This window comes from Dipteris shenzhenensis, chromosome 1 (genome assembly GCF_047967505.1).
Source record: "Dipteris shenzhenensis isolate YYH24624 ecotype China chromosome 1, Dip_SZ_1.0, whole genome shotgun sequence".
In the NCBI taxonomy this organism is placed as follows: domain Eukaryota; kingdom Viridiplantae; phylum Streptophyta; class Polypodiopsida; order Gleicheniales; family Dipteridaceae; genus Dipteris; species Dipteris shenzhenensis.
Window position 1 is genome coordinate 49,260,309 of NC_141596.1, and position 27,048 is coordinate 49,287,356.

At 42.9% G+C, this 27,048-nt stretch overlaps 1 protein-coding gene across 1 annotated transcript in view; it reads right to left on the reverse strand.

Annotated features, from left to right (window-relative positions):
* The window catches only part of HRS1 (Histidyl-tRNA synthetase 1), a 63,195-nt gene that overhangs the window by 12,337 nt on the left and 23,810 nt on the right, over window positions 1–27,048 (reverse strand). The window contains exons 4-9 of the mRNA XM_087382496.1: window positions 24,534–24,622; window positions 23,602–23,731; window positions 19,349–19,441; window positions 19,191–19,265; window positions 18,765–18,882; window positions 10,170–10,312 (exon numbers count right to left, since the gene is read on the reverse strand). Of these exons, the coding sequence (XP_087238622.1) occupies window positions 10,170–10,312; window positions 18,765–18,882; window positions 19,191–19,265; window positions 19,349–19,441; window positions 23,602–23,731; window positions 24,534–24,622 (648 nt within the window). The remainder of the gene's footprint in view (window positions 1–10,169; window positions 10,313–18,764; window positions 18,883–19,190; window positions 19,266–19,348; window positions 19,442–23,601; window positions 23,732–24,533; window positions 24,623–27,048) is intronic.

Below are 27,048 nucleotides of genomic sequence, written 5' to 3' on the forward strand. Positions count from 1 at the left end.
GCCAAGGACACTGATGCGTCACATGCAAAGGCAATTGTACCAGTAAGCAAGGGCAAGAGCAGTGTGAAGATTGAAGAGCTTCATTCTACACACGGTTATGACAGTGAGGGAGAGGTTCTATTTCTCTCTACTTTGGATGCTCATGCTCTCCATGCAGGCGATTTTGCAGACATGCACTCTTGGATCATTGACTCAGGTGCCTCATTCCATGTTACACCTTACAGAGAGTTGTTTGTCAGGTATGCAGGAGGCAGTAATGGAGTCGTGTTTCTAGGGGACAATCATGCATGCAGTATTGTCGGTGTTGGAGATGTCAGGCTTGTATTTGCTGATGGTACTCAGCTTATGCTTCACAATGTCAGGCATGTACCCGAAGTCAAGAAAAATTTGATTTCTACTGGCATGTTGGATGACGAAGGTTTTGTGACCAGCTTTGGTCATGGTTTCTGGAAGGTCACCAAAGGTGCCCTGGTTGTTGCCAGAGGTCCTAAGGTTGACACGATGTATACCCTTCATGCTAAAGTATGTAATCATACTGATATTCATGCCACCGAGCTGCCGAATATTTCTATGTGGCGTAGCCGGTTGGGACATATGAGCATAAGTGGAATGGAGCAATTGGCTCGCCTTGGCTACTTACCGTCTCTGAAATTTTCTGATTTAAAGTTTTGTGAGCACTGCATATATGGTAGACAATTACAGTGTCCTCATAAGAGGAGATTAGGACATAAAGATGCTCAACTTGAGCTTGTGCATACAGATGTGTGTGAGATGCCTAGTCCTTCACTTGGAGGTGCACGGTACTTTGTCACATTTATAGATGATTCCACACGGAAGGTGTGGGTGTATCCTCTTCGATTGAAGAGTGATGTCTTTCCAGTGTTCCAGAAATGGCTTGCTTTGGTTGAGAACCAAACAGGCAGAACACTGAAGGCTTTGTGGTCAGATAACGGTGGGGAGTATATATCTAATGCATTCAATGCATTTTGTGATGCTAGAGGTATTAAAAGGGAACTCCCTGCTCCTTACAGTCCAGCGTAGAATGGCACTGCAGAGCGTATGAACAGAACCATACAGGAAAAGTCCCGCTCTATGATGTCACATGCTGCTTTATCTTATGGATTTTGGGCTGAGGCTGTAAAAACAGCAGTACACCTCATCAATAGGTCACCAAATAAGAGACTGGATGGCAGAGTGCCAGAGGAGCTTTGGACAGGAAAACCTCCTTCCTATAAGCACTTGAGGGTCTTTGGCTGCACTGCGTACGTGCATATACGTAGAGAAGATCGCAGCAAGCTTGATCCTAAGTCTCTTAAATGCATTTTTCTTGGATATGGTGACAGTGGTGAGATGGGTTACCGCCTATGGGATCCTGTGAATAACAAGCTTATACGCAGCAATGATGTCTTATTTGATGAGTCATGTATGTTTAAGGCAGTAGATAAGTCTTCTGATGCTTCAGAGGTTGACATTGATGACTCGGGACATCCTGTACAATTCAGGCAGGCTGCAAATCAGCCACAACAGCAGCGTAATCAGCCAATGCATGATGCTGCAGCAGGTCCAAATGGACAGCCCGCAGTGGCGGAAGATATCCTACAGGATATACCACCTTTGGAAGATCTCCCAAGCATAATTCTGCAGCCTGATCCACTGGAACAGCCACCTGTTTTAGGTGAACAGCAGGCTGGACAGCAAGACCAATGGGTCCGAAGGTCCACTCGACCAACGAGGCAGCCAGACAAATTTGTTCCAGGGGCAGATTTTATTATGCTTACAGACTGTGGAGAACCTTCCTGTTACAAGGAAGCCGTGCAAATGCATGACAAAAGGCTATGGGAACTAGCCATGAAGTCCGAAATGGACAGTCTCCATAAAAATGGTACTTGGGAATTGGTGCAGTTGCCTAAGGGCATGAAAGTACTGCCATGCAAGTGGGTGTATAGATTGAAAGTCACACTTGGAGCTAAGCCGAGGTATAAAGCCAAGTTGGTTGCCAAGGGCTTTAAGCAAGAGTATGGTGTCGACTTTGATGAGATCTTTTCTCCAGTGGTTAAGATGACCACACTCAGGATTGTACTTGCTTTGGTTGCATGTGAGGATTTGGAATTATGCCAAATGGATGTGAAGACAGCTTTTCTTCACGGTGATCTTCATGACGAGATCTACATGCAGCAGCCAGAGGGATTTGCAGTCAAGGGCAAGGAGTCACTTGTATGCAAGCTTAAGAAGAGCCTTTATGGGCTGAAACAGGCACCAAGGGAATGGTATAAGAAATTTGATACCTTCATGAAGTCCCAAGGTTTCAGGAGAAGTGATGTCGATCACTGCTTATATACCAAAAGGGCTGCAAATGGCAGCTTAATCATTCTCATTTTATATGTGGATGACATGCTTATTGCTGGTAAGGCTCGTAAGGAGCTTGATGACCTTAAGAAGAGATTGCATGAGGCCTTTGATATGAAGGACCTTGGTGATGCAAATCACATACTGGGCATGCGGATACGGAGAGACAAGGGACAGCGTTTGTTGCATTTGTCTCAGACCGAGTATATTGGCAAAGTATTGCACAGGTTTCATATGGAGGGGGGGAAGACCCTTAGTTCTCCATTGCCTCCATATGTGAAACTCAGTGCAATGGATAGCCCACAGTCAGATGCTGATAGGGCTGAAATGGCCAAAATTCCGTATGCTTCAGCTTGTGGCAGTCTCATGTATGCCATGGTTGCTACCAGACCTGATATTGCGTTTGCAGTGGGAGTGGTTAGCAGGTATATGGCAAATCCAGGCAAGAAGCATTGGAATGCAGTGAAAGGTATCATGAGATACCTGAAGGGCACACAGGAGTTGTGCATATGCTTTGGCAAGCAGGATGCAAAGGTGCATGGTTATGTGGATTCAGATTATGCTGGTCATCCAGATAACCGGAAATCTACTACCAGTTATGTTTATACATTCACTGGAGGTGCAGTGTCATGGGTATCAAGGCTGCAGCAGTGCACAGCCTTGTCTACCACGGAAGCTGAATATATTGCAGCCACAGAGGCATGCAAGGAGGCCTTATGGCTATCGGCTAGTGGGAGACTTGGGCATTACAGGTGATATTCCATTGTTGCATTGTGACAGTCAGAGTGCTATTCAGTTGGCACACAATCCTGTCTTTCATGCAAAGACGAAGCACATTGATGTGAAGTATCACTTCATCAGAGAGGTGATAGATGATAAGCTGATTCAGCTTGTCAAGATTCACACGGATGACACTCCAGTAGATTTGTTGACAAAAGGCTTGCCTGCAGAGCGGTTTGCACACTGCCGACAGTTGATGGGTATAGGTTGAGCCTCATTTGGCCATGTACTCCATTGTGTATATGCTGTATTTTTCTCATTTATTTTTACTTGAAGGCATATTGCCTTTAAGTGGGAGGTTGTTGGGGTAAAGGCATTATGGCCACCCCAGTACAGTTAGTACACTTAAGTACAGTTAGTACTTTTATTGCTAAGTACACTAAGTACGGTGTACTTAGTGTTGTAACCTTATCCATTGATATAAAAGGTTGACTGTGTGCTTGGGGAGGTACACACATACTTCATTATCCCCACACTCTCGTGTCTACTGTGTGTGTCGGTGTGCTCTATCTTTCTCTCTCACTCCCACCTCTCATAAGATACATGGGCATTTGTTGCAACTTGCCACTACATATTTCAGATTTGAAGTCATCCTAGTATTTTGACAACGATGCTTCTAAGCACATTACCTCCTGCAAATCTCCTTGAATGATGCTCCACATGGGGTCACTTGTGCGAACAATGCAGCTTATCCCGTAAAATGGATTGATGAGGTGCTGATAACATCACTGTCAGGTGATCCAGTGACCCTTTTGGAGGTTTTGTATGTTCCAGGCATCAAGAAGAATCTCATTTCTATTTCACCCATCTCCACGGGTGGCTTCAGAGCTGTTTTTGACCGTCATTGTTGTGTCATGTATGATAACCGATGCAGTAACTGTATTGTACTCACTCTTACACTTGACAACGAGCTGTATCACCTTGATACCTTTAAAAACAGGCTGCTATAGAAGCTGATGCCATTGCTGAATCTATGATTTTCGATACTCACTTATGTAGAGATTGGGGCATCTGAACTTTAATAGTTTGATGAAAACGCATTCAAAGAACACGGTGGTAGATCTCCCACCCATGCATGCAATTACAAAACATGTCTACAAGGGTTGCTTGTTGGGGAAAGTGCATCAGTTCCTATTTCCTAAAGATGGGACACTTGGTGCATCGAAGTAGTTGCACCTCATACATAGTGATGTATGTGATGAAAACACATTCAAAAGACATGGTTTGATGAAAATGCATTCAAAGGACATGGTTGTAGATCTCCCACCCATGCATGCATACTTTCATAGTTTGATGAAAATGCATTCAAAGGACATGGTGGTAGATCTCCCACCCATGCATGCAATTACAAAGCATGTCTATGAGGCTTGCTTGTTGGGAAAAGTGCATCGGTTCCCAATTCCTAAAGACAAGACCCTTGGTGCATCTAGCTGGTTGCACCCCATACATAGTGATGTATGTGGGCCGATGTGGATAGCATCACTTGGAGGATACTACTACTTTGTTACTTTTGTGGATGACTTCACCAGGTTCACTCGGATTTATCCTATGAAATTTAAGTCAGATGTCCTCTAGCTTCAAGCATTTTCTTGCCTTAGCATAGAATGAGAGTGGGGAAACACTCTTGACCCTCCGCACTAACAGGTGGGGTGAGTACTTACCTTGAGAATTTTTGGATTTTTTAGCAGCCTTGGGAATCATACATCAAAGCACAATGACATACACTCCGCAACAAAAAAGACTTGCAGAGCAAAAAAATCGAACAGAAATGAAAATGGGCAGGTGCATGCTTAAGGGGAAGTCTTTGTCTAATAAATTCTAGTTGGATGCTATTCTGTATGCCAACTATGTGTCCAATCGAGCACCCACTCAAGCATTTAAGACCATGACCCTTATGAAGCATGGACAGGCCGCAAGCCTGTAATTTCTCACATGCGGGTGTTTGGATCTCTTGCATATGCGCATCTACCTTCTCACCTGAGGCATAAACTTGATGGTATGATGGTAAGGCCATCAAATGCATTCTCATTTGCTACAACTCAACAAAGGAAGGATACAGGTTGTTTCAGCCTAGCACACGCTAGGTAACTGTCACTAGCGATGTGGTTTTTGCTTATCATGCACCTTTACCTTGGGTGGACTGTTAAAAACAGCCATCAATAGAAGCCGCTAATGTATTTGATGCCAAACTCCCCTTCACAGATTCTAACGACACTTTGCAAAGTCCGGCTCCAAATGCTTCTAGCAGCTCACAGCCTCCATTGCCAATGTTCAACCTTTGCAGCCACATGATGATCATTTTATTGAACCGGCAGTTACTAGAAAAGCGGGCTGTCATTAGACAGTAGAAAGAAGTTCCAAGGTGGCTCTTGGATACTCTACAGGATAGCAAGCAGGATAGCAAGCAAGTTGAGTACTTGGCTGCCCGCACCAGAGGTGGTCAAAAACAAATGGATGCCAATTTGCTTCATGTTGATTTGATTGCTACAACCATGAGCTACCTCTCTGTCATAAGGATGCATTTGATAGCAGAGAATGGATGGATGCCATGAAAGCTGAACTTGATTCCATTCATGCAAATGGAAAGCTGATGGTAGTGTTGACCGCTACGAAGCCCGCCTTTGCAAAAGGCTATGCCCAGGAACATGGCATTGACTTTGAGACGACATTCGCTCCCACTTCACACATCACGACCATTCGGTGTGTCATTGCTCTTGCATCCCACAGGCATTGTTAGGTCCACCAGTTGGACATTAAGACCGCTTTTCTTCATCGAGATATACTGGAAGAGGTCTATGTCACCCACCCTCCAGGCTTAAGGTTCAAGGTTCTGAAAATCAGGTACGCAGGCTGAAAAAGGCCCTCTATGGTTTGAAGACGGCACCGTGGGCGTGGTATGCAAAGATACATTCCATTTTGCTATGCCTTGGATTTCAAAACAGCCCTATAGAGGCCACTCTTTATGTCTGGAAGAGTGAATCAGAATTTCTGATTTTGATTGTTTATGTGGATGATATGCTTATCACCGGGCCTAACTTCAAGGCAGATTTGCAATGTCAGATACGGGCCGGTTGCACTACTATTAATCCAGTTTGCTAATGTTGAGGGAGGCATAAGGATGAGTCAATCCAAATATATTAGACAGCTCTTGCAGCACTTTCAATTCGAGAATTGCAGCTAGTTTCTACTCCATTGGAATCTGGCTGCCGTTTCTCCTCCAAAGATGGGAGTGCCCCATTTGATGCCACTCTTTATTAGCACGCTGTGGGCTGCCTTATTTACTTATGTCATACCTAGCCTGATTTGCAGAGTGTTTGGCTCCATAAATCACTCTCAGATCTTCATGTCAGCCAAGACACTTCTATGATCATCTCATTGACAGCTAGAGTGCTTTGGCCATTGCGTGTATCTTGTCTTTCATGTGTGTACCAAGCACATAGAGGTGCACTATCATTATGTTCGAGAGCACCTGTCAGCTGGAGATATACAGTTGTCTTACGTTCCCACGGAGGATAACTTAGCAGATCTCTTCGTGAAGGCTCTCTCACAACCCAAGTTTGAGGCTTTCCGACATTCCTTACACTTGGCACCATTCATTACGTGATGTTAATCAACCTGTACTATCATAGGTCGCTATATCCATCTTGGACGAATGTGTGCAACCATGATATAGTTCAGATATACCTGAAATGTATCCAAGATACTTCAGCCATACCATGGAGGGGGTTTTGTTAGCACTTATCCCGGGTATGGCCTTGTAGGCCGGTTAGGATCAGTCAACCCTCAAGTTGACTTCATTGGTCAACACACTTTGGGGGCTATATTGGCCAGCACTTTTACTTTCTCATTATCCATTTGCAAGTACTTCGAGTTCTCTCATCTGTTGTTTGCCTCCTTTGCATTCCATCTCCAATCCATTGCTCCCTACACCCAACATATTATTCCCAAAAAGACCCCGTTTTCCTTTGAACCGTCGAAGAGTTTAGCCTTGTCGTGCACATAGAAAATGATCTTCTCATTATACTTCCACAACAGCAATTTTCTTTGCCATCAACAAAGGGGGCTGTACCAATTTAAGGTGATGGCATTTGGCCTCACCAATGCCCCAACCACTTTCCAAGCCCTAATGAATAAAACTCTGCAGCCCTACCTTTATAAGCCTGCTTTGGTATTTGATGATATACTCGTCTAGACTAAAGAGGATCATCTCACACATGTGAAGCAGAATTTGGAAGTCTTAAGAACTCAGCAGCTCTATGGTAAGTGTACTTGCATGGCAAGAGAATTGGAGTATTTGGGACACATTGTGGGCAGCAATGGAATCAGAACAAAGTGATATGTATTATAGAATGGCCACATCCTACCAACGTCATCCAGCTAAGGGTTTTCTTGGCCTTGCTTCTTTTTGTAGAAAATTCATAAGGCACTTTGCCAAGACAGCTTGACCACTGACTGATTTGCTCAACGACTCCTTTGGGTGGACAAAATATGTAGAAAAGAGCTTTCAACAATTGAAGATTGCCCTCTTTTCAGCACCTATATTAGTATGCCCTGATTTCTCCCTACCCTTCGTCATTGAAGTAGTTGCTAGTGGAAGGGGTATTGGAGCAATCCTAAAACAGCCACATGGAGTGATTGCCTATGAGAGTAGAAAGTTGGATGCCAAGGAGCTTACCTATCATATATATGACCAAGAGATGTTGGCAATAAAACTATGATTTTGATATTGATTATAAAGCAACGAAGGAGAATGTAGTGGCAGATTCTTTATCTAGGATGTGGGCATGCACTTTAAGCTCCATTGCAGAGGTATAAGGAGTGGATGCATGGAATCCAAAAGGAGTATCTCTCAGATCCTGAGGTTGTAGTCACATTCCAGGACTTGCAAAATCCCTCTTGTGAATACCATCTTACAGACTATATAATAGATTGTTATCGCACAAAGGGAAGATTTTTCTTGTTGAGAATTCTACCTACAAGTTGCTGGTCCTACAAGAGATGCACTCCTCTCCCATGGCTGGACATATTGGACTGTTTAAGACGTATGAAAGGGTAAAGCAGAGTTTCATATGGAAGGGGCTATGGACAGAGATCTACAAGTATATTCAAAGCTATAGGCCCTGTCAGCAATACAGGAAACTAAATCTCAGGCCACCAGGTTTGCTTCAGCCTTTGCCCATTCCAGGGTAAGTGGGCCCATATTTCAATGGACTTCAAAACTGGTTTGCCTGTGACAGCCATGGGCTGGAATAGTATTTTTGTTGTTGTGGATAGGGTCACTAAGGCAGCACAATTTATACCCACTAAGACAATATATTCAGCCTCTATGGTTGCTACTCAATTAATGCAGAATGTGTTCAAACTTCATAGACTGGAAATAGTAAGTGACTGAGATACCAAATTCATGGGCCAGAGAATTGTTCAAGGCAATGGGTACACTTCTCCCTTCAAGTAGAGCTAATCCCACAAACTGATGGCCAGTCTGAGAGGTCAATGGGTGGCTGGAGGAGTACCTAGACAGTCTTACTTTGATACCTAGACCACATGGGACAAGTGCTTGCACTTAGCTGAGTTTTGCTATAACACCACCAAGCACACCTCTATAGGGATGAGCCCATTTGAGGCCATGTATGGGTATAAAGTCAATGTTCCCTCTACTCTTTTTGATGGAGCTATGTCTAACCAGCGAGCCATGGATGATTTGGCAAAATTGACAGCCCTACTTCAGCAATGCAAGGACCACATGGAGCAAGCCCAAGCATGCATAAAGGCATATGCAGATGAGCTTGCATTTGAAAAAGGGGATCATGTCTTCCTTAGGCTCCATAAGTCCAGATATGCTTCATTGAAAGGGAACACCAATATTAAGTTGGCCCACAAATATTATGGACCTTACAAGGTGTGCAGAGAATTGGGGATGTGGCCTACAGGTTGGAGCTGCCCCCTTCATCAAGGATTCATAATGTGTTCCATGTCTCCCTTTTGATGAATTACTTGGGGCCTACAGATCAGGTTATGGAAGAGCTTCCTCCCATGGACGAAGAGGGCCATATACAGTATATACTCCAGAGGATTATTGGATTCCGAGACCATATTCTCAGAATATTGAGTATTACATCAAAAGTGGCGTGGCTTACCAGATGATGAGTCATCATGGCAGCTATCTTCAATAGTGGATCAATATCCTTATCTGCTCAGTTGATACTTTGGACAGATATGATCATTATTCAGCTGTGTGGAGCTGCTGAGACTTCTATTCTATTCTACCTACTGATCTACCTACTGCTCCACCATCTTTGTTGCTGCCATGCACTAGTGAGGACTATTGACAGCTGCAGCAGAGAATACTCACTGGACTCACTGTTACATATATATATGACGAGATATGAGCTTCTCTTCTTCATTCTATTGTTGTAATTCCTTGTTACAGCAGGGTCACATTCTCTACTTGCCACAACAAAAATCATTGGTGTCAAAGATCCAGTACTTCAGAATTGAGTCTACAGCTTTTGCCAGGATGACAGGCGCACTCATGCTATGAGCCACTGATTTTGGCAATCAATTGCACTTTCGAGAGCCAAATATAGGGAAAGGATGGCTGTAATGAAGTATAACAGGTAGCTAGCTAGTGGAGTTAGAGCTAATGCGCTAGGGCTGTTGTGAACATTAAGGGCTCAAAAGAGGGTCTCTATATGCCCACTCCACTACAGTCCGTGTATTCTTTTATAAGACATCTACTCAATGTACTACAGCTTCTCCTTGTCCTCATATCTATGCACCTCCCCCCCCTCTCTTTCTCTTTCTTAGTCTCTCCCTTCTGCAATTCCTATTCACCTTTCTCCAATCTATCCCTCCCCTTTCTCTACACCATCGATCAGCATCCATAAGAAAACATTCCCAAAATTTCTCCAAAATTTTTCAAATTACTGGAAGAATAACTTCTAGTCTCAAGCAGATCCTTTACGCACAATCTGCACATTGTAATAGACTTGACATAGTGCCAAACAAATGTATTTGACTTAAAGAAACTGGTTGACTATTACTTCAAACACGGTGCCTGTGTAGTAAGCAAGTCCTCGAACAACAGATGCATCAAAGCGCAGCCACTCAGAGAAACCATATCCCCTGGCTAGAGCAAAGAGTTGATTCAGGTCCATTACAGCTTCGTTTTCAGATCCAAGTAATTCTGCCATAAGAGAATTTAAAAGGGAAATGAACATTAAAATATGTTCAAGCTGTATGATGCTGACTTACACAGACAATAAAGAAAGAGGGTAATCGGTCTACTTTTAAACAATTTCCCAAAGAACGAGCTAAGATCAAACAAACTGATAAAGATACTCTTGTCCCAGCAAGAACAAGCTGCCATAAACCATTTATGATAATCCATAAGCCCAGACAGAAGCAAGAGCATCACAGCATTAAACACAAAACAATGGAGGCCATATTATTAGAAAATCCACTCAAGGGTAGAAAAGCATTCATCCATAAGGTATGAACTCAAGGTTCAAAAGGAGAGTACATAATGGCGCACAACTAATTCAAAATAAAGCACCTCAGCCCACTTGCAGAATCCAGTAGACAGATAACAAGTAGCTCACAAGATATGTTTGAAGGTCTACTTCAATTGGGCACAGAAGTCCATGAAGATCAGCAACTTGTAATGCCTAATGGACAACATGTTGAGGCAGATAATCAGCCTCAAACTCCGTGGAGAAGCAATACAGGAAGAGAGAGCAGCCATAGAATAAGCTAGAACAGTTCATCTGAACTCTGCAGGGCTCCTCTACCCAGTAGGACAGGGCTGGTGCAAGAGATGCTAGAGAGCATGCAGATATGGCTTGTATGAGCACTCTATAAGATGCAGATGAGCTAGCTTTGTTTTGAAGAAGGTCAAAAAAATGAATATTGGCAGGAAGCCATGCAATAGGATATGAATGCAATTCACAAAAATAGCACATGGGATCTAGTGGATCTGCCACATGGCAAGGAGCCCATGGGCACTAAGTGGATATACAAGCTCAAGAGAATGGATACAAGACCAAACTTGTGTCTAAAGTCTATGCTCAGAAACAGGGCATACATTTTGAAGAGACTTTTGCTCCTACTTCTACACTGTCCACTATTAGATGTAACATTGCACTAGCTGCACATCACAGATGGAATGTGCACTAGTTGAATTAAAAAACAGCCTTCTTGAATAGGGATTTTCAAGAAGAAGTTTTTGTGAATCAACCCATTGGTTTTGATGTACCTGGTCAGGAAACCAAGGTGTGTAAGCTGAGAAAAGCACTTTAAAGAGGACGTGCCCACATGGCAGTGGCAGTCTCTCTCAGTCCCCCTACCTGTGCCTCCGTGGCACAATTTACACCCAACATCCTGTAGGTGTCAAGCCCCATTGCTCTCCTCATTTGGGAGCTCACAAGTGGGGCATTAACCCTAGCCTTCCAACAACAACATCAGGGACCTGTTACACAACATGGCTCAGACCGTGCTCACAAGAGGGGCATTGACCCTAGACTTCCAGTGGCAATATCAGGGACCTGTTAACCAGCACGGCTCAGACGGAGCAAAAATGAATTGGACATTTGAAGCCACTGCATTTTCATTTTTCCATGCAAGATGACATACATATAATGCAGTACGCAATGAATCATACGCAAGATCATTGGATGCTGGAGGGTTGTGGCAAAGAGATGCTCTTCGAAAACCTTGGTTGCCAGTTGGGGAACCAATGTTGTTCCAAATGTGTGAGTACATGAAAGATAGTGCACAAGCGGTCACTGGTATTGATGCACTCTAGAGGACATTTGTCGTTCTTGGGACAGCCACAATGTTGGCCATTCTTTGGACCACACATGGCCCCTCGTAAAGGGTTGGAGAGCAGCAAACACAAGGACTCATTGGAGGGTCAGTGTAGGCCTGCATAGGTAGGCAAAACAGCAGGTCTTAGGGTCAGCTGACACACAAACTGGAAAGCATCTGACAAACAAAATGGGTCTGTAGATGGGCCTGGTCAGACCAGGGATCCAACTCCTAGCCCCTAGAAGGCCGAGGGACATTTAATCTAGAAGGTAAGCATTTGCATACTCAGGCATTACTATGAGGGACTGGTGCCAATCTCTACGTTTGGAATTTACAGAAAGTTTTATCAAATTGCAAAAATTTTTAGGGAAATAATTCATGCTTTCATGGAAATTTTGATTAGACCTATGGATTCTGGAGATTGGCACCAATGCCATTCTCCAAAAACCCAGAATGGAGATTGGCACCAGTGCCATTCTCTGTAAGAAATCTAGGCTCACATGGAGAATGGCTCCAGCTCCATTCTCCACAATCCCACAACTAGAATGGCATAAGTGCCATTCTCCCCATGGCAAGGACAGACTCACAAAATTCTCTATTTGTAATTTTTTCAAATTTTCATTTCTTGTAATCATAATGGCAGGGGACAGCTACCAAATGTGGGGACAAGGTCATGATGGTGGTGGGAAATGAAGTGGTTGCAATTGGTGCAGGGTGTGTAATATATCCAGAGGGATATGTAGTGGTGTGAAGATTGGGGTAGAAAATGTATCGGTGATAGTAGAGAAGTCTATCAATAGTGACATGCTCTTGCTATTTGCCACTATGGATGCAGTGCTTATTGGTGAGGCACTTTGGAGCATTGTCAAGTGGCCTAAGACCTCTCTAAAACATGGTGATTATTTAGATGATCCGATAACTCAAGAATCCACACCAAGTGAGCTTGAGCAACCTTATGTTGAGGCAATACCAGTTTCTTCATTGGAAACTGGACAATTGCATTCGTGAATCCTAGAACGAGAAAAAGGTTGTCTTGTGGGATGATAGCAAAACAAAGACCATGGAGGAAGGTGTGATCTTGTATGTTTTCCCAAGTGACTCTAAAAACTTTGATTTATTGGGTAACAATTGCGTTGGTGTCGGCATTGAAAAGAAAGAACAAATTATAGGAAGTGACTTAGGGTCTTCGATGCAAGATGTCGGATCTCTCAGCCTAGCTAAGTGGCCCATCAAGCAAATTACCTTACTTGATAGAAGCCCATTGCAACACTATGTGCCATCATCATCATATGGCACGTTTGCCTCTGCACAGTCACCCAACTACCGCCAAATGTCACATCTCCACTTGGGTTGCCTGTTGTTGTCTTCTGGAGCAGTTTGGCGCTTGCTATAGCATTTTGAGGCAACTCTCTTTACCTACCTTGGTGTTTGGTTCTTGCTGCTGGGGATAGGTGCATTGAAGGTCATATATTTCAGCTTTTGGGACTGGTTATTGCACTCTTGCAGTGAAAGCCTTGAGGCTTGTGCAGTCATTAGTTCTTGCAGTTAAGAGTTGCATCTCTCCTTTGCTTTTCTCCATTGTGGTACTGCTTCTCTATTTGCATCAATGGCTAGCAACAAAGATTATCTTTTTGGCATGCTTGGGGATGATGACAAGCTTGATGGCTCCAATTATCCCATGTGGTCATACATAATGGAAAATATTCTGGTTGCCAAGAATTTATGGCATAGTGTTTCAGGTTCTGAGGCCAGGCCTACACGTAATGCCGCTTCTGGTGCTACACCTACCGCCTCTAGTGCTACTTCAGGTGATGGGTCTTCAGGTGATGGTTCTAATGCTACTTCTAGAACACATGTAGCTACTATTACAAGTACTTTGCCTCCTACACAGGAGCAGATTCAGTGGGATGGTCGTGATGCCAAAGCACATGCCTTGATTGCTCTTTCAATGAAACGGGTTACTATCCCTCACATTTGGTCTTGCAAGACGGCTAAGCAAGCATGGGATCAGCTTGCATCTTTGAATCAAGTGCGGAATGAGGCGGGGGTTGCCTATCTCCGCAAGTAGTTGAAAGACTTGAAACTTGAAGAGGGTGGTAACATGGATGCCTATCTCACTAATGTGAAGGATTTGAAAGAGCAATTGGCCAACATTGATGAGATTATGCCTGATTCTCAGCTTGTTTCTAATACCCTTGATGGATTGCCTGCTTCTTATCAAGGCTTTGCTACTACATTGAGGTTGGTTGCACGTGGCAGTGCCAACCATTTCTCATTTGACTAGCGGGTTGGATGCTGTCATGATGTGAAAGATTTGAAAAAGCAATTGGCCAACCTTGATGAGATTATGCCTGATTCTCAGCTTGTTTCTAATACACTTGATGGGTTGCCTGCTTCTTATCAAGGCTTTGTTACTACAATGAGGTTGGTTGCAGGTGGCAATGCCAACCATTTTTCATTTGACCAGCTGGTTGGATGCCGTCATGTGTACTAATTACATTTTGAACAGATGTCCCACAAAGGCATTGCACACCATCACACCTTATGAGGCTTATTCGAGTCGTAAGCCTCACATTTCTCACCTGAGGACTTTTGGATGCTTAGCCTATGCTCATGTGCCTTCACAGACACGCACTAAGTTGGATGATAAATCTGTCAAGTGCATTTTTATCGGGTATAGCTTAGAGAGCAAGGGCTATAAGCTCTATCAGCCCCACACGGGCAAGTGTTTTATTAGTCGAGATGTTGTGTTTGATGAATCTACCACTATGCCTTTGCTGGACTGTCAAAAACAGCTCGTTGTTGATGCCCCAGATATTTTTGACAGCTTCATGCCTTTGTTTCCATCCGATGCTCAGGATGATGTTCCATCTAAGGTTGTACCTCCTCCATTTGTTGGTCATTTGCAGCCACATGTGCCCAGATATTCAGCATGATATGCCTCTGATTGATCAGGACCATTTGCACAGGGCTCTTGACCAGGAAAGAGCTGAAATCTAGGAGCCCAAAAAGGTCCCTCGTTGGCTCTTTGAAACATTAAAAGACAGCAAACAAGATACTCCTCTGCCAGCCTGTACTAGAGCACCTGTACTAGAGCAGCTGTCCGGAAAGAGCATGCTAGTTTTGCTAATTATGCATTGGTTGCTACAGCATGCAATGAAGAGCCATTATATCATCAAGGTGCCTTTCAGAATTATTGTTGGTTGAAGGCTATGCAAGCTGAATTGAATTCTATCCATCAGAATAACACTTGGGAGTTATGTGATTTGCCTCCTGGGAAGAATGCCATTGGAACTAAGTGGGTTTATAAAATTAAACGGAAAGCTGATGGTTAGTGGACCGTTACAAAGCCCGTCTTGTTGCTAAGGGCTATGCTCAGCAGCAAGGCATTGGCTTTGAGGAGACCTTTGCTCCCCCTTCCAGAATCACTACTATTCGTATTGTTATTGCCTTTGCTGCCCACTTTCATTGGGAGGTACATCAACTTGATATCAAGACAGCTTTCCTTCATGGGTATTTGCAAGAAGAGGTCTATGTTTCCCAACCTTCTGGCTTTGAGGTTGAAGGTTCTGAAAGCAAGGTATGCCGCTAGAAGAAAGCCCTCTATGGATTGAAGCATGAAATTCCAGGATTCATACTCATTTGCTCTCAGAACAACCCTACCGAGGCTACCCTTTACATCTGCAAGAGTGGGACAGACTTGCTGATTTTAGTCCTTTATGTAGATGACATGCTTGTGATTGGGACACTTGCTAAGCAAATTGCAGATTTTAAGCTTGATTTGCAGAAGACATTTGCTATGTCTGATCTTGGTCTTTTGCACTACTATTTGGGCATCCAATTTGCTAGCAGTGAGGGGGGCATTTTGATGTCACAATCCAAGTACATTGGACAGCTTTTGCAGCATTTTCAGTTTGAGGATTGCAAGCCAATATCCACACCATTAGAGCCTGGTTTTATGGCAGCGGTACATGTGATGTCACTCTCTATCAATAGGCTATTGGTTGTTTGATTTACCTATGCCATGCGAGACCTGATCTACAGTATGCTATCTCACAGTTGAGTAGATATATGCACAGCCCATCTATGCACCATTGGCATGCCATGAAGCGTGTCTTCAAATATCTCGAAGACAGACAACATTTAGGCCTTCTTTTGATACTTCACTTATCATGCATGGATTCATTGATTGGGCTGGTTGTTCGGACACTCGTGTGTCACATAGTGGCAACTGTTTCATGCTCGGTACTTCATGCATTTCTTGGTTCAGCAAGAAGCAAAGTACAATTGCTACTTCTGTGTTTGGCTTCAGAAGCTACTTGCAGATCTTTATGCATGTCAGACTATTCCTACAACCATCTTCACTGATAGTCAGAGTGCTTTGGCTGTTGGACGGAATCACAAAGCATATTGAGGTTCACTATCACTATGTCAAAGAGCACGTATCAGCAGATGATATTCAGTTGTCTTATGTTCCCACTAAAGACAACTTGGCAGATCTCTTTACGAAGGCTCTACCTCAACCTAAGTTTGAGGCTTTTCAGCAAGCTGTAAACTTAGTACCTTTTGTAACTTGATCTGTTGTACTCTGTACAGTCATAAGTTGCTATATCCCTACAGGATGAACATGCGCAACCATGCCCTTAGATATTCACGTATCTTGAGCCATGTCTAGGATACTTCAGCCCATACCATGGAGGGGGGTTTGTAGGCCATTCTATGGGCTATCCATAAGTGCCACTTATTCCTTGGTATGTGCCTTGTAGGCCTAGTTATAGTCAGTTAGGACTATTAGTACAATTAGTACATGTACCACCTAGGTTAGTTAGGACACTTAGTCCAGTTAGGGCATTTAGCCCTAGGGTTTTGTCATATTGGCTCACTCTTGAGCCTCCACTTGTTGTTGCAGCATTTTCAATATAGCATCTCGTTTTTGCTCCATCACTCATTTCTCGGCTCCCATTGTCCAACACCTCTCACTAAGCCACTGAAGACCTTGTTGTGAGGCACGCAGCAGAAAGAGAGAGCAGGAGATTTGGCAGCATGTGGAGACCTCAGATCTAGCACCAGTGGAGCAGAACAATGTTGTCCACGGGCTGAAGGTTGACAAGCCATCAAGATTTGCTGTTGCAGGAATCAGGATGAGTAACAAGTAGAGCATATGTTTGTTGTAATGTGTTGTAACAGTTCCCCAGAGTATACAAATATTGTTAAGCAAGAGAGAGACACATCACATGTGGCATTCCACATGAACATGACAAAGATGATACAATGTTTTGATTGCAAAATACTTGGAGCCCTCTTGAGCAAAGGGACCAGAACAGACTAGAAGAATGCAGATAAGTATGGCATCCACTGCTTTGCCATGTCAAAAAAACAATGTGGTCACTAATTGTCAGAGGGTTTATTGCTGTTATTTATCCAAAACTGTACTTGACTTATGTAGCCATGAATTTTATCACAGGGCTGCTCTCTAGAAAGAGAGGATGGGATAGCATATTTGTGAGGCTGATAGGCTTATCAAGCAAGCCGATTGCATTCCAACCAAGATCCAATTTCCAGAATCTAAAGTTGATTCACAATTCATTAGAAGTATTTTACTACACCTGGCTCTTCCACATAAGATTGCCAGCCAAAGAGGACCTGAATTTAATAGATACTTTTGCATGAGTCAATTGCAGTTTTGAGCATATTACCGTGTGGTCCTCACACAGATGGATAGTCTAAGAGGGTGTCTGAATTGGTGGAAAAGAAGCACAAACTTTTATCAAAATACATAGAGGTCTTGGGATAAAAGACACACATTTATTCATTCGTATGAGGTGGTTGCAATGTACATTTGTAAAAAACAGGAAGACTTAAGTCACCACAAAAATGACTGTCAAAAGTTAGTAAGCAAACATTCACTTGTTTAATGAGGCACAGCATGCCACCTTAAAACCTCAACTCACTTTTTTTGTTATTTTCGCCTTCACATTGCCTGTGATTGCCTACTCAGGATAGGGGGCTAGTTATGATAGAAACAAGGATAACTCAGGGCCATATCCCCTCAAGTTATCATGAAATGTAGCAGCTCTGTGTATGCTCACCAAATAGAAAAGCATAAGTAACCTTTTCTTCCTATGGCTCAACAGTCAGCTCTATTGGTCACTCCTTTGAATACCCTCACAGGCATAAATGTTTTGAACAAAGGTTTGTATTTTCTCTTTTTCCTTTGTTCATTTTGGTGGGTCCCAGGGGATTAGAAATATGCTGCTTTTAATTAATATGCTTTTCTAGCTGGTTGGGAGCAGGAACCTTTCCTCTAGGAATATGAAGTACCCATTGAATTCCCCCCAAAAGGCTATCTAATTACATCACCTCCGTCAAACGTGCTCCTTCTAGCATTCAGCATGCTACATTTATTTCTTTCTTACTTGTTTTTATTTTATTCATTATTCTTTTACACTTACAAAACTGTAAATCATTGGTATTCCATTAAAAAAGATGGCATGCTTCTTATAGGATTTATCCTTGCTTGCCCACCGGGACAGTATTCAACATTGATCTTGTGTACAGCATATAGAAAATGCTTATGGAAGATATTCAGGAGAATTGAGACACGCACACATAATGTGCTGCACTCACATGGATCTCCTCCTCTCAAACTTAACATTCACAAACTGAATAGTACATTCCCATCTTGACGCCAAACACAATGGAAAATATAATGTGATATCAAGTATACAGATACTGCTAGAGAGTAGACAAAATCTTAAAACCAGGACCTTTGCACCTATAAGTCTGGATTCATACTTCAAAAGATGTGTTTGCACTAATGGCAGTTGCTTCACCTTCAAGGTCAGCAAGTGTCCGAAGAGACAAAGCATTAAGAATGCCGTCAACTGCTACCTTAGAGACTCCAAGCTTCATGAGCTCCTCCTCAATCTCCTCACGTGAAATTTTCTCCATCTGTCCCAAGTTTTGTAAAGACAAAAAAGAAAATTCTTGATTGTAGAGCAATTTACGCTCAGTAAATTCAACTAAAAAAACAAGCATGCATTTGGTTTATGCATTCACCAATGACATGAAAGAAGCACAGCTTACATAGATGAGTTTGAAAAAAGCATCACACCAGCACTGATTTACAAGAACAGATACTATGTATGTTTCTTGAATTTCGAGGTACAATTTGTTTTTTGAATTTTGAGGTACAATTTAATAACATGAGCAAAGTTCATTGTCCAAATAAAGACTAAAACTAAAACATAAAGGGATACCTTGTCGACAATGACACAGACCGCAGCAAATGAGTCTTTAGGAATTGCATAGCGACCAATAACAGATTGAAGAACCTACAATAACAGACAGTCACATTTAGCTGCATTGACGTCAAAACATATACAAAGAAAATTCAAAAAGAGATGAAAGGTAATGCCTTCCGGTTGGAGACTCTGATCCCAACATCATCAGATGTGATACCAACTTTACTGAAGAAGGTAACAAGAGCAGCGAGAACTTCTGCTTCTGCCTGCACCAAACAGTACATACAAGTTTTTGAGTTGTCAAACCACATAGGGACACAACATGCAACCACCTGGCTAAAAAACTTCTATAAAAATGCAGAGACACTACAATACTCCTCAGACATAGGATCACCCAGTAGAAACACCTTTTTACAAGGATAGTGTATGTTTAAATTGCAGATCCACTTTCCTAACACAGTTGAGAACTTCATTTCCAGAAAGTACTATGCAATATTTCAGCGACAGAGTGGAAGAGATTTGAGAGGCTACAGGCAATTATGGGATCCAAGATGATTTGAAGCAAGCCCTCGGTCCCCCATCAGATTATACAGGCAAAGTTCGCCATGACGCCTCTCCAGGTTGATGCCATCTTTCAAACCGTGACTTTCCTCCCAAGAGTTTGGGCCTTATTCCAGTGGAGATTACCGAGGCTAGCATTGGAGTCTTCCAAGCGACTAGCAGAGAGGGGTGTTGATGCAGCATGATACGCATGGGTATCCACATTGTTTGGTAGTCATGGCATTCAGATGGACAGACTTCTCCCCTTTCAGTATAGCATGGATGCACCACCCGAGATGATCCCACGAGATGAGATCAACCATATCATACGGTTGGACCTCCTCCACCTCCATACTTATAGGGCTCGGGGGGAGAGGAGTTTCCCACCGAGATCCAGTTCTACCATGACCACTTCCTGAGGGTCTCGGAGCAAGGTCTCGGAGCAGGGTCTCGATACCTGGAGGACAGAAGTCTCACATGCATTAAGATCGCCATCGGTTAGTTGCGAGTCTCGTCACACCAGTTGAGGATTGAGACAGCAAGAGCTGCAGGCACACCCAGAGAGCGGAGGATCTGCACACTATGCCGAATGGAGGAGATCGAGACAGAGGAGCACTTTCTATGTGTTTGCCCAATCTACTATGAGATCCGAGGGCGGTATCACTGCCTCTTCCAAGAAAAGCATGGTTTTGGTCCACTTACACAGCTGATCCGTTTTCCCGATCAGGTTTGTGTTGGGCTCTATCCGATTGAGATGCAACGACAGAGAGATATACTGATGCGACAGACCAGAGAGCAACAAGGATTGATGCCACAGATCACCAAGATCGACAGAGCACAGACACTTGTTACAGATTTCTATGCATCTGAGCCAGCTACCGGTGAGGCTGAGGTAGAGGAGCTTGACGAGATGAGAGCATCATGGATGAGCAGTAGAGGTCCCCGCCACGATGCTGCCCGACGAGAGACACGAACTCCACATGCGACACGGAGAGGGACCAAAGCATGCATGATTGAGGTCCGATCTATTTCAGCCCTCCTCAGAGTTGACCACCAGAGACGAGGCATCACCCTTGACGTAGCCCATCAAATACAGAGATCGAGGAGACCACACCCTCCACTGCATCGAGAGACAGCTCGACAGACACAGATATGAGAGCTCCTCACATCTCATCAGAGAGCCACCAGGTTACCTGGATATATGGAACTTGGGCATGTACTAGGAGCATTAGCTCTGATCACCTAATACTTTTCTAATATTTTGCTACTCTACTATTTTGTTCACTAGCTTAGCACTTTAGCTTTCAGCAAGGGTCTTCGTGAGCCCTTTCCTTCAGCCCTTAGTTACCTTTTGGTTTTGCATTTTGTCTCATAGGCCCACGAGGCCTCTTGCACACGTTAATACATCTTTCTTCTCCCCCGCCCCCCTCATACAGCCCCCATACAACCTTCTCCCGTACAGTCCGTACATCTCTATGTTAGCTTTCCATGCACCCCGTTAGTCTTCCGTACAATTTTCCGCACATCCCCTACTATTCTCTGTTAGCCTTCTGTACAACTCTCCGTACATCCATACAACTCCATTAGCTTCCCGTACAGATCTCCATATATCTCTATTAGCTTCCCGTACAGCCCTCTGTACATCCCGTCAGCTTTCTTTTAGCCGTACAACGAAGCAAAGCAGCAAAGTTCTAGTTCCCCCAGGCTGAGTTGAGCCCTTGGCTCAGCTTGGGTTGTTAACTTCAGCAAAAAGGCTTATCAAAGTCTGCACAGGCCATCACCATGGAACTCCCGAAAATGAATACTTTTGCCACTACACTGAATAGAAAGCCCTCTTACTCTGACCTTGCAGCCTCGACAACGACACCCAATCCCTATGCAAGCGGAGGATTGGATCTGACCCACAGGAGCAAATATACTTTCTACAACAAGAAGTAAGAGAGCTCAGGCTTATGGTTGCAGCTCTTGATAGGAAAGTGAAGGAAGAAATGGTAAGCAAGAGATCATTACAGATGTGATACAAAAGTGCAGCACATCTCCACCAGCACCAACACTTGTCTCCACAATCAAAGAGATGATTACTACTCAAGTAATATCAGTCAAACAAGAGATGGCCATTGTGGCCAATAACAAAATCAACAAAGAAGATGTTTATGTAGAAGTGAAGGAGCAGGAAGCCAAAATACATAATAAGAAAATACTACGAATTGTGGGGTATCAGAAGATTGTCTTGGCTGCTTTCAAGATGCTTTCAAGATGAAGGATAGAATGAAGAGGAGAGAATCACATGCCTAAGAAAGGAGATAGCACAAGTTGAATGGGATGTAGATGACATTGGTTGAATCAATACAAAAGGCAAACAGCTACAAGTTTATTTCAATGAGGGGGCAGGAAGAGTAAAGATTCACAGCTTACTAAAGTGAAAGATGCACGCAAAGTTGGAAAATGGGCAGTCTACCGAAATGGATTGGCACTAAGTAGACATTTCAAATCTAAACCCAAAGACCCTTAGTCTTAAACTGATGTAATGAAGGCCATTTTATGATAGGACTAGAATTAGATGTGTGCTATAATAACTTTGAGCTGAGATGCCACGTGCACTCCTCGACTCTCTGGTTATTCCAGATGTTGTAAGTCATTTCGACATTTTGCGTTTTGTCCCATAGGCCCGTGAGGCCTCCTACGGACATTAATATGACTCTCTCTCTCTCTCTCTCTCTCTCCCCCCCCCCCCCTTGGGAGGCCTCGCCGGCCTACGAGAGAGAGAGAGAGAGAGAGAGAGAGAGAGAGAGAGACGCTTCCATGTGGGCAGGCTTGGCTGCAATTGTTCAGCCGTGTCTGGCTGGTTGGGCACTTGGTTGTGCAATTGCAAGTGTGGCCCAGACAGTGGATGCTTTTGGGGTATATGTTGCATGCTTTGGTTGGGCTGAGGACACAAGGTTGTCTAGTAATTGGATGCCATTTCACCATTTGGAGTTGAGCACGGAATTACAAGGTGGGCTGGACGGGAAGTCTGCGGGCGTTGGTTTGCCTATGGTGCAACTTCCTAGAGACCTTTGTAATCAGCCGCTTGGCTTCAAATGAATATACATAAATACCGCAAGGGGTGCCAACCTTTGGGGCCAATCGGTGTCCTTGTATCTGAGTAGGACCACTCTAGCTCCCTTGTGATTTAATCTGTGGTGCATAATTTTTTGTCAATTTACTGTGTATGCTGTAATTAAGTGGATCCTACCAACCTTTACGTTGTTAAGGCTGGTTTCATATATCTAGATAAATGTCTCCTTACTAGGATCATTCAGCAACCCATCTACTTTGCTAGCTGGGGTCCTTTTCAAGAAGAGTAGTGATACACCCAAGGTGACTTGAAATTGGATACGTGTTGGTATACCAATTGCATGGGAGGGAGGACTAGAGTTGGAGAGTGCTACTCGACAGACTACTCAGTACAGGCCATTGTCTCCCTGGTGTGTCAACCAGGTATACGATTGGTTGTATGTCTACCGTGGACCTTTGTGTGATGTAAATGTGCATGGGTGTGCATGAATGTGTTAATGTTTTACAGCCACCATTGGGTATAGGGTGCCATTGAAATAAGCTGAGATTTAATGAAGGAGTTGTTTTGCAACCTACTTTTTTATATGTTGCTCTTATAAAACTCTTCGGTCCATGCTATCTCACTCCTCACTACCGTTCAAGCTATCGTAATCCCTTTCTAGAAAGAATACTAGAAATAGTAAAAACAATGTTGCCAACTTCATTAGAAAATGGTTTGGATTTCTAGAGAAGAGTTGGACCCAAAGGAAGAGGTTTTCAGTCTAAAAGGCACCTCTAATCAAACTATGTGAATTGAGTAAGGCAACAAGAGACTAATTAAAAAGCATACCTCAACACCTGGAACACCAATTATGTCCATGTTCCATTGATAATGTTCTCGCCTTCGACCCCTTGTCATCCTTTCATACCTCCAACATTGTCCAATTGCAAACCACTTCAATGGAAAAGACAAGGATTTCCTATACAAAACAAGCAACGCATCAAACTACCTTATCTCCGACATCGTGTAATCAAACTGACAAACATAGGTGATATCATCAGGTTAATGCATGATGTGAGGAAAATACTTGCAATGGCGCATGTCACATGAAAAGTCAAATGAATGCAAAATGTGGGAAAACATACACCCTCCACATCAAGTAACGAGTCCAAACTCCATATTATACTTACAAATGAAGTCACACTGCTTCAAAAGATGGTTGATTGTCCTAAATTAACATGAGCATTAGAATAGTTGAATACAATTGTAACCAAACATCTACACCATGGTTGAGCCTCTGCTCTTGGTAAAGCAACATATGCAAGCATTCACAATTTTTAAAGAGGAATCCGATCAGGAACCATGAAAGGACTTTATAATATAGCCCAACAAAGCAACATGCCAAGAAAGATTACCTCCTCAAAAGAGAAAGAAAGAAAGAAAGAAAGAAATTTTATTAGAGTCTTCGGAAGACCGATGGGTCTATGAGACTGAAAGAAAACCTGATACAAATCATAGTAAGGGTGGAGCTACTGAAACGAGCATCATCACCCGTGCTGAATCCTAAGTCTGATCATACATAATCAAATACATCTGGATGTAACAATGAAAAGAAAAAGACTAGAGCGGAGCGGAATCCTCCGTATGTCATGTTGCCCTAGCTGGTGCATAGCCGGTGATGGGAGCTCACAAAAGGTTGAGCATGCTGGAAAATAAGTACAATCCTTTGGAGCCCTGAACCAAATAAAACAGATGAATCACGGAAAAGATATGTTACCAACCCTTTTTGCAACACTAGCCGGGCTAATGATGGTGTCAACTCTGGACGCAACGTAACCCGCCGGCCACCCTTATCTTCAAAGTTGTAGAGCTGCACAAACACAATTTAAGGACTCTATAAACAAATTCATTGATGCATACAATATGTACAAAACAATTTAAAAAGCAGTATTTTTATCATTTAAAACAATCTGAGGTTACCATGCTAGCATCTACTCAAGTCTCAAACATGCTATGAACTCTTAGAACTCATGGAAGTACACCAAAAGATCATAGGATATGATCACACATACAAAATCTTATCGTTCTTGACTAGTATATAACATCATCACATATGTTAATGAGATCAATGGATTACAATCTCACTTTACTTTTACCTTGACAATGACTAAGTGCTTATCCAACTCTCTTTCATCAACCCTATAGTTCATGGTTTTATAATCCTTATCAAACTTCATGGACAATTGTGTGATTGAGATTCTTGAATTTCCTCAATCTCATAAAATATCCTTGGTTGATTGGGATTCTTGAATTTCCTCAATCTCATGTACATAGCCCTATGTCCTTTCTATTATCTAGGGCATTGATGATTCCCCAAAAAAAAAACAAAGCTAGCCCGTGATAATTGATGGTAAATTTATGAAGGTACCATAGTAATAGCTATGAGTTATGGTTAGAATCTTCTATCCCAATGGTTATTTGCTAACCTCATAATGCAGAATCACAAGTCATAAACCATGGTTCACATTTCTTTGCTAACCTCATAATGCATAATCACAAGTCATAAACTATGATTTACATGTCTTTAGAGTAAATTCCTAAGGGAATAATGTAGGATATTAGAACTTAAATATTTTCAAATAATATATTAAGGTGCTTTAATATTTAAATAATTACAAAGAATTTGTCATGAAAAGTACGTTTTAATGAAGCATCCTAACAACATGGCTAACAAAAAGAACATGATCTACTTAAATAAAGACTTGCAAAGAATATATGAGAAACGTGCATCTAAGTATTAGTTGGTCCTTTAACCTCCCTCTTTATTCCTTTTCTATCATAAGCTTTTTTACCTACCTTGTGATTCTTTGAGTCCACTTATGTTGTGCTTGTGTCGGTTAGAGTTAGTCTTTGGTATGGCCTTATACGCTAGTACTAGGTCCTATTAGTTCATTAATAGCTAAGTGAAGTCTTATAACATGAGTTGCCCCATGAGTTGACCAAGCTAGGGTTTAGGACTAGTCTTCATAGGCTTGTACTTGCAGTTCAATTGTACTCCTTTGGCACTTTAGTGCTGCTGTTATACATCAGATCAGATGACTTCATGCTATGTCCTTTGCTCCCTTGCTCTCACACTTCCCTTTAGTGTATCACAGCAGGTTTCAGCCCTATCATGTGTCCAAGCTGTCTAGGGTGTTTCAATAGTGCGAAAGTGTGAGCTACAGCTTCAGTCGGCCAGCTCTGCAGCAGCTGCCACCCTCAGCAACCCTTCTGCACATAGGCGAATCATTTGTTGCACTCCAAGGGCTGTTTCTCTGCTGTGCGACATCTGCTGCAGTGCTTCTGAGCTGGACATTTGTTGTTTCGGAGTCCTTACTGCCAAGGAATCACGTTTTTGAGGCATCTACCAGGTGACTTCTATTCCTGCAATATTTTGGAGCTCTCCTACTCTATTTTGAAGCTGTTCTGCTCCATTTCGAGGCATTTCTATGCATTTCAGAGCTGCTCTGCTCCATTTTGAAGCTGTTCTGCTCCATTTCGGGGAAGTTTTGTGCATTTCTGTGGAGCCCGAACTTCCATCTTGATTCTATCATTCAGTCCGAAAATGAAGTCTTTTACTTATACCAACTAAGGAGGAGGTTCATAAACCTTCATTATACATTCTCTAAATTTATCAGTGTATTCAGCCACTAACAAAGGTTTCTATACTGATTCCAAGCTCAGGACACTTCGGCAGGAGGTAAGAAATGTTTTCTAAATTCTTTCTTGAACCCCTCCCAAGTAGTGGATGCCACACCATCCCTTTGCTATTTAATCCACCATCTATCCGCTGCTTTAAACATATAGGGGGGGTGTGTGTGTGTGTGTGTGTGCGTGTGTGTGTGTGTGTGTGAGAGAGAGAGACCTCCCATCATGTAAATTTATAAGCATATAAATATACTGCACTGGATATTACTAAAAAAAAAGTGTGTGTGTGTGTGTGTGTGTGTGAGAGAGAGAGAGAGACGTGATACTCAAATGAAGACATAATGAAGGCTTTCATTCATTCATCAAGTATGACATGATAAGTGAAGTACAAGCCTTATATAGGCTACTCACTCACACATTAGCACCATGTGCATATGGGATAAGTCCCATAGTGACACGTGGCACTCACACATGACTCACACACATGAACTAGTACTAGAACTCCGAGTACTACACACCAACACATCACATACACCTAGTACTACACACCAACACATCACATCACGACACACTCTTTGGCTATGATATCTCCAACAGTTGCTACTGTTT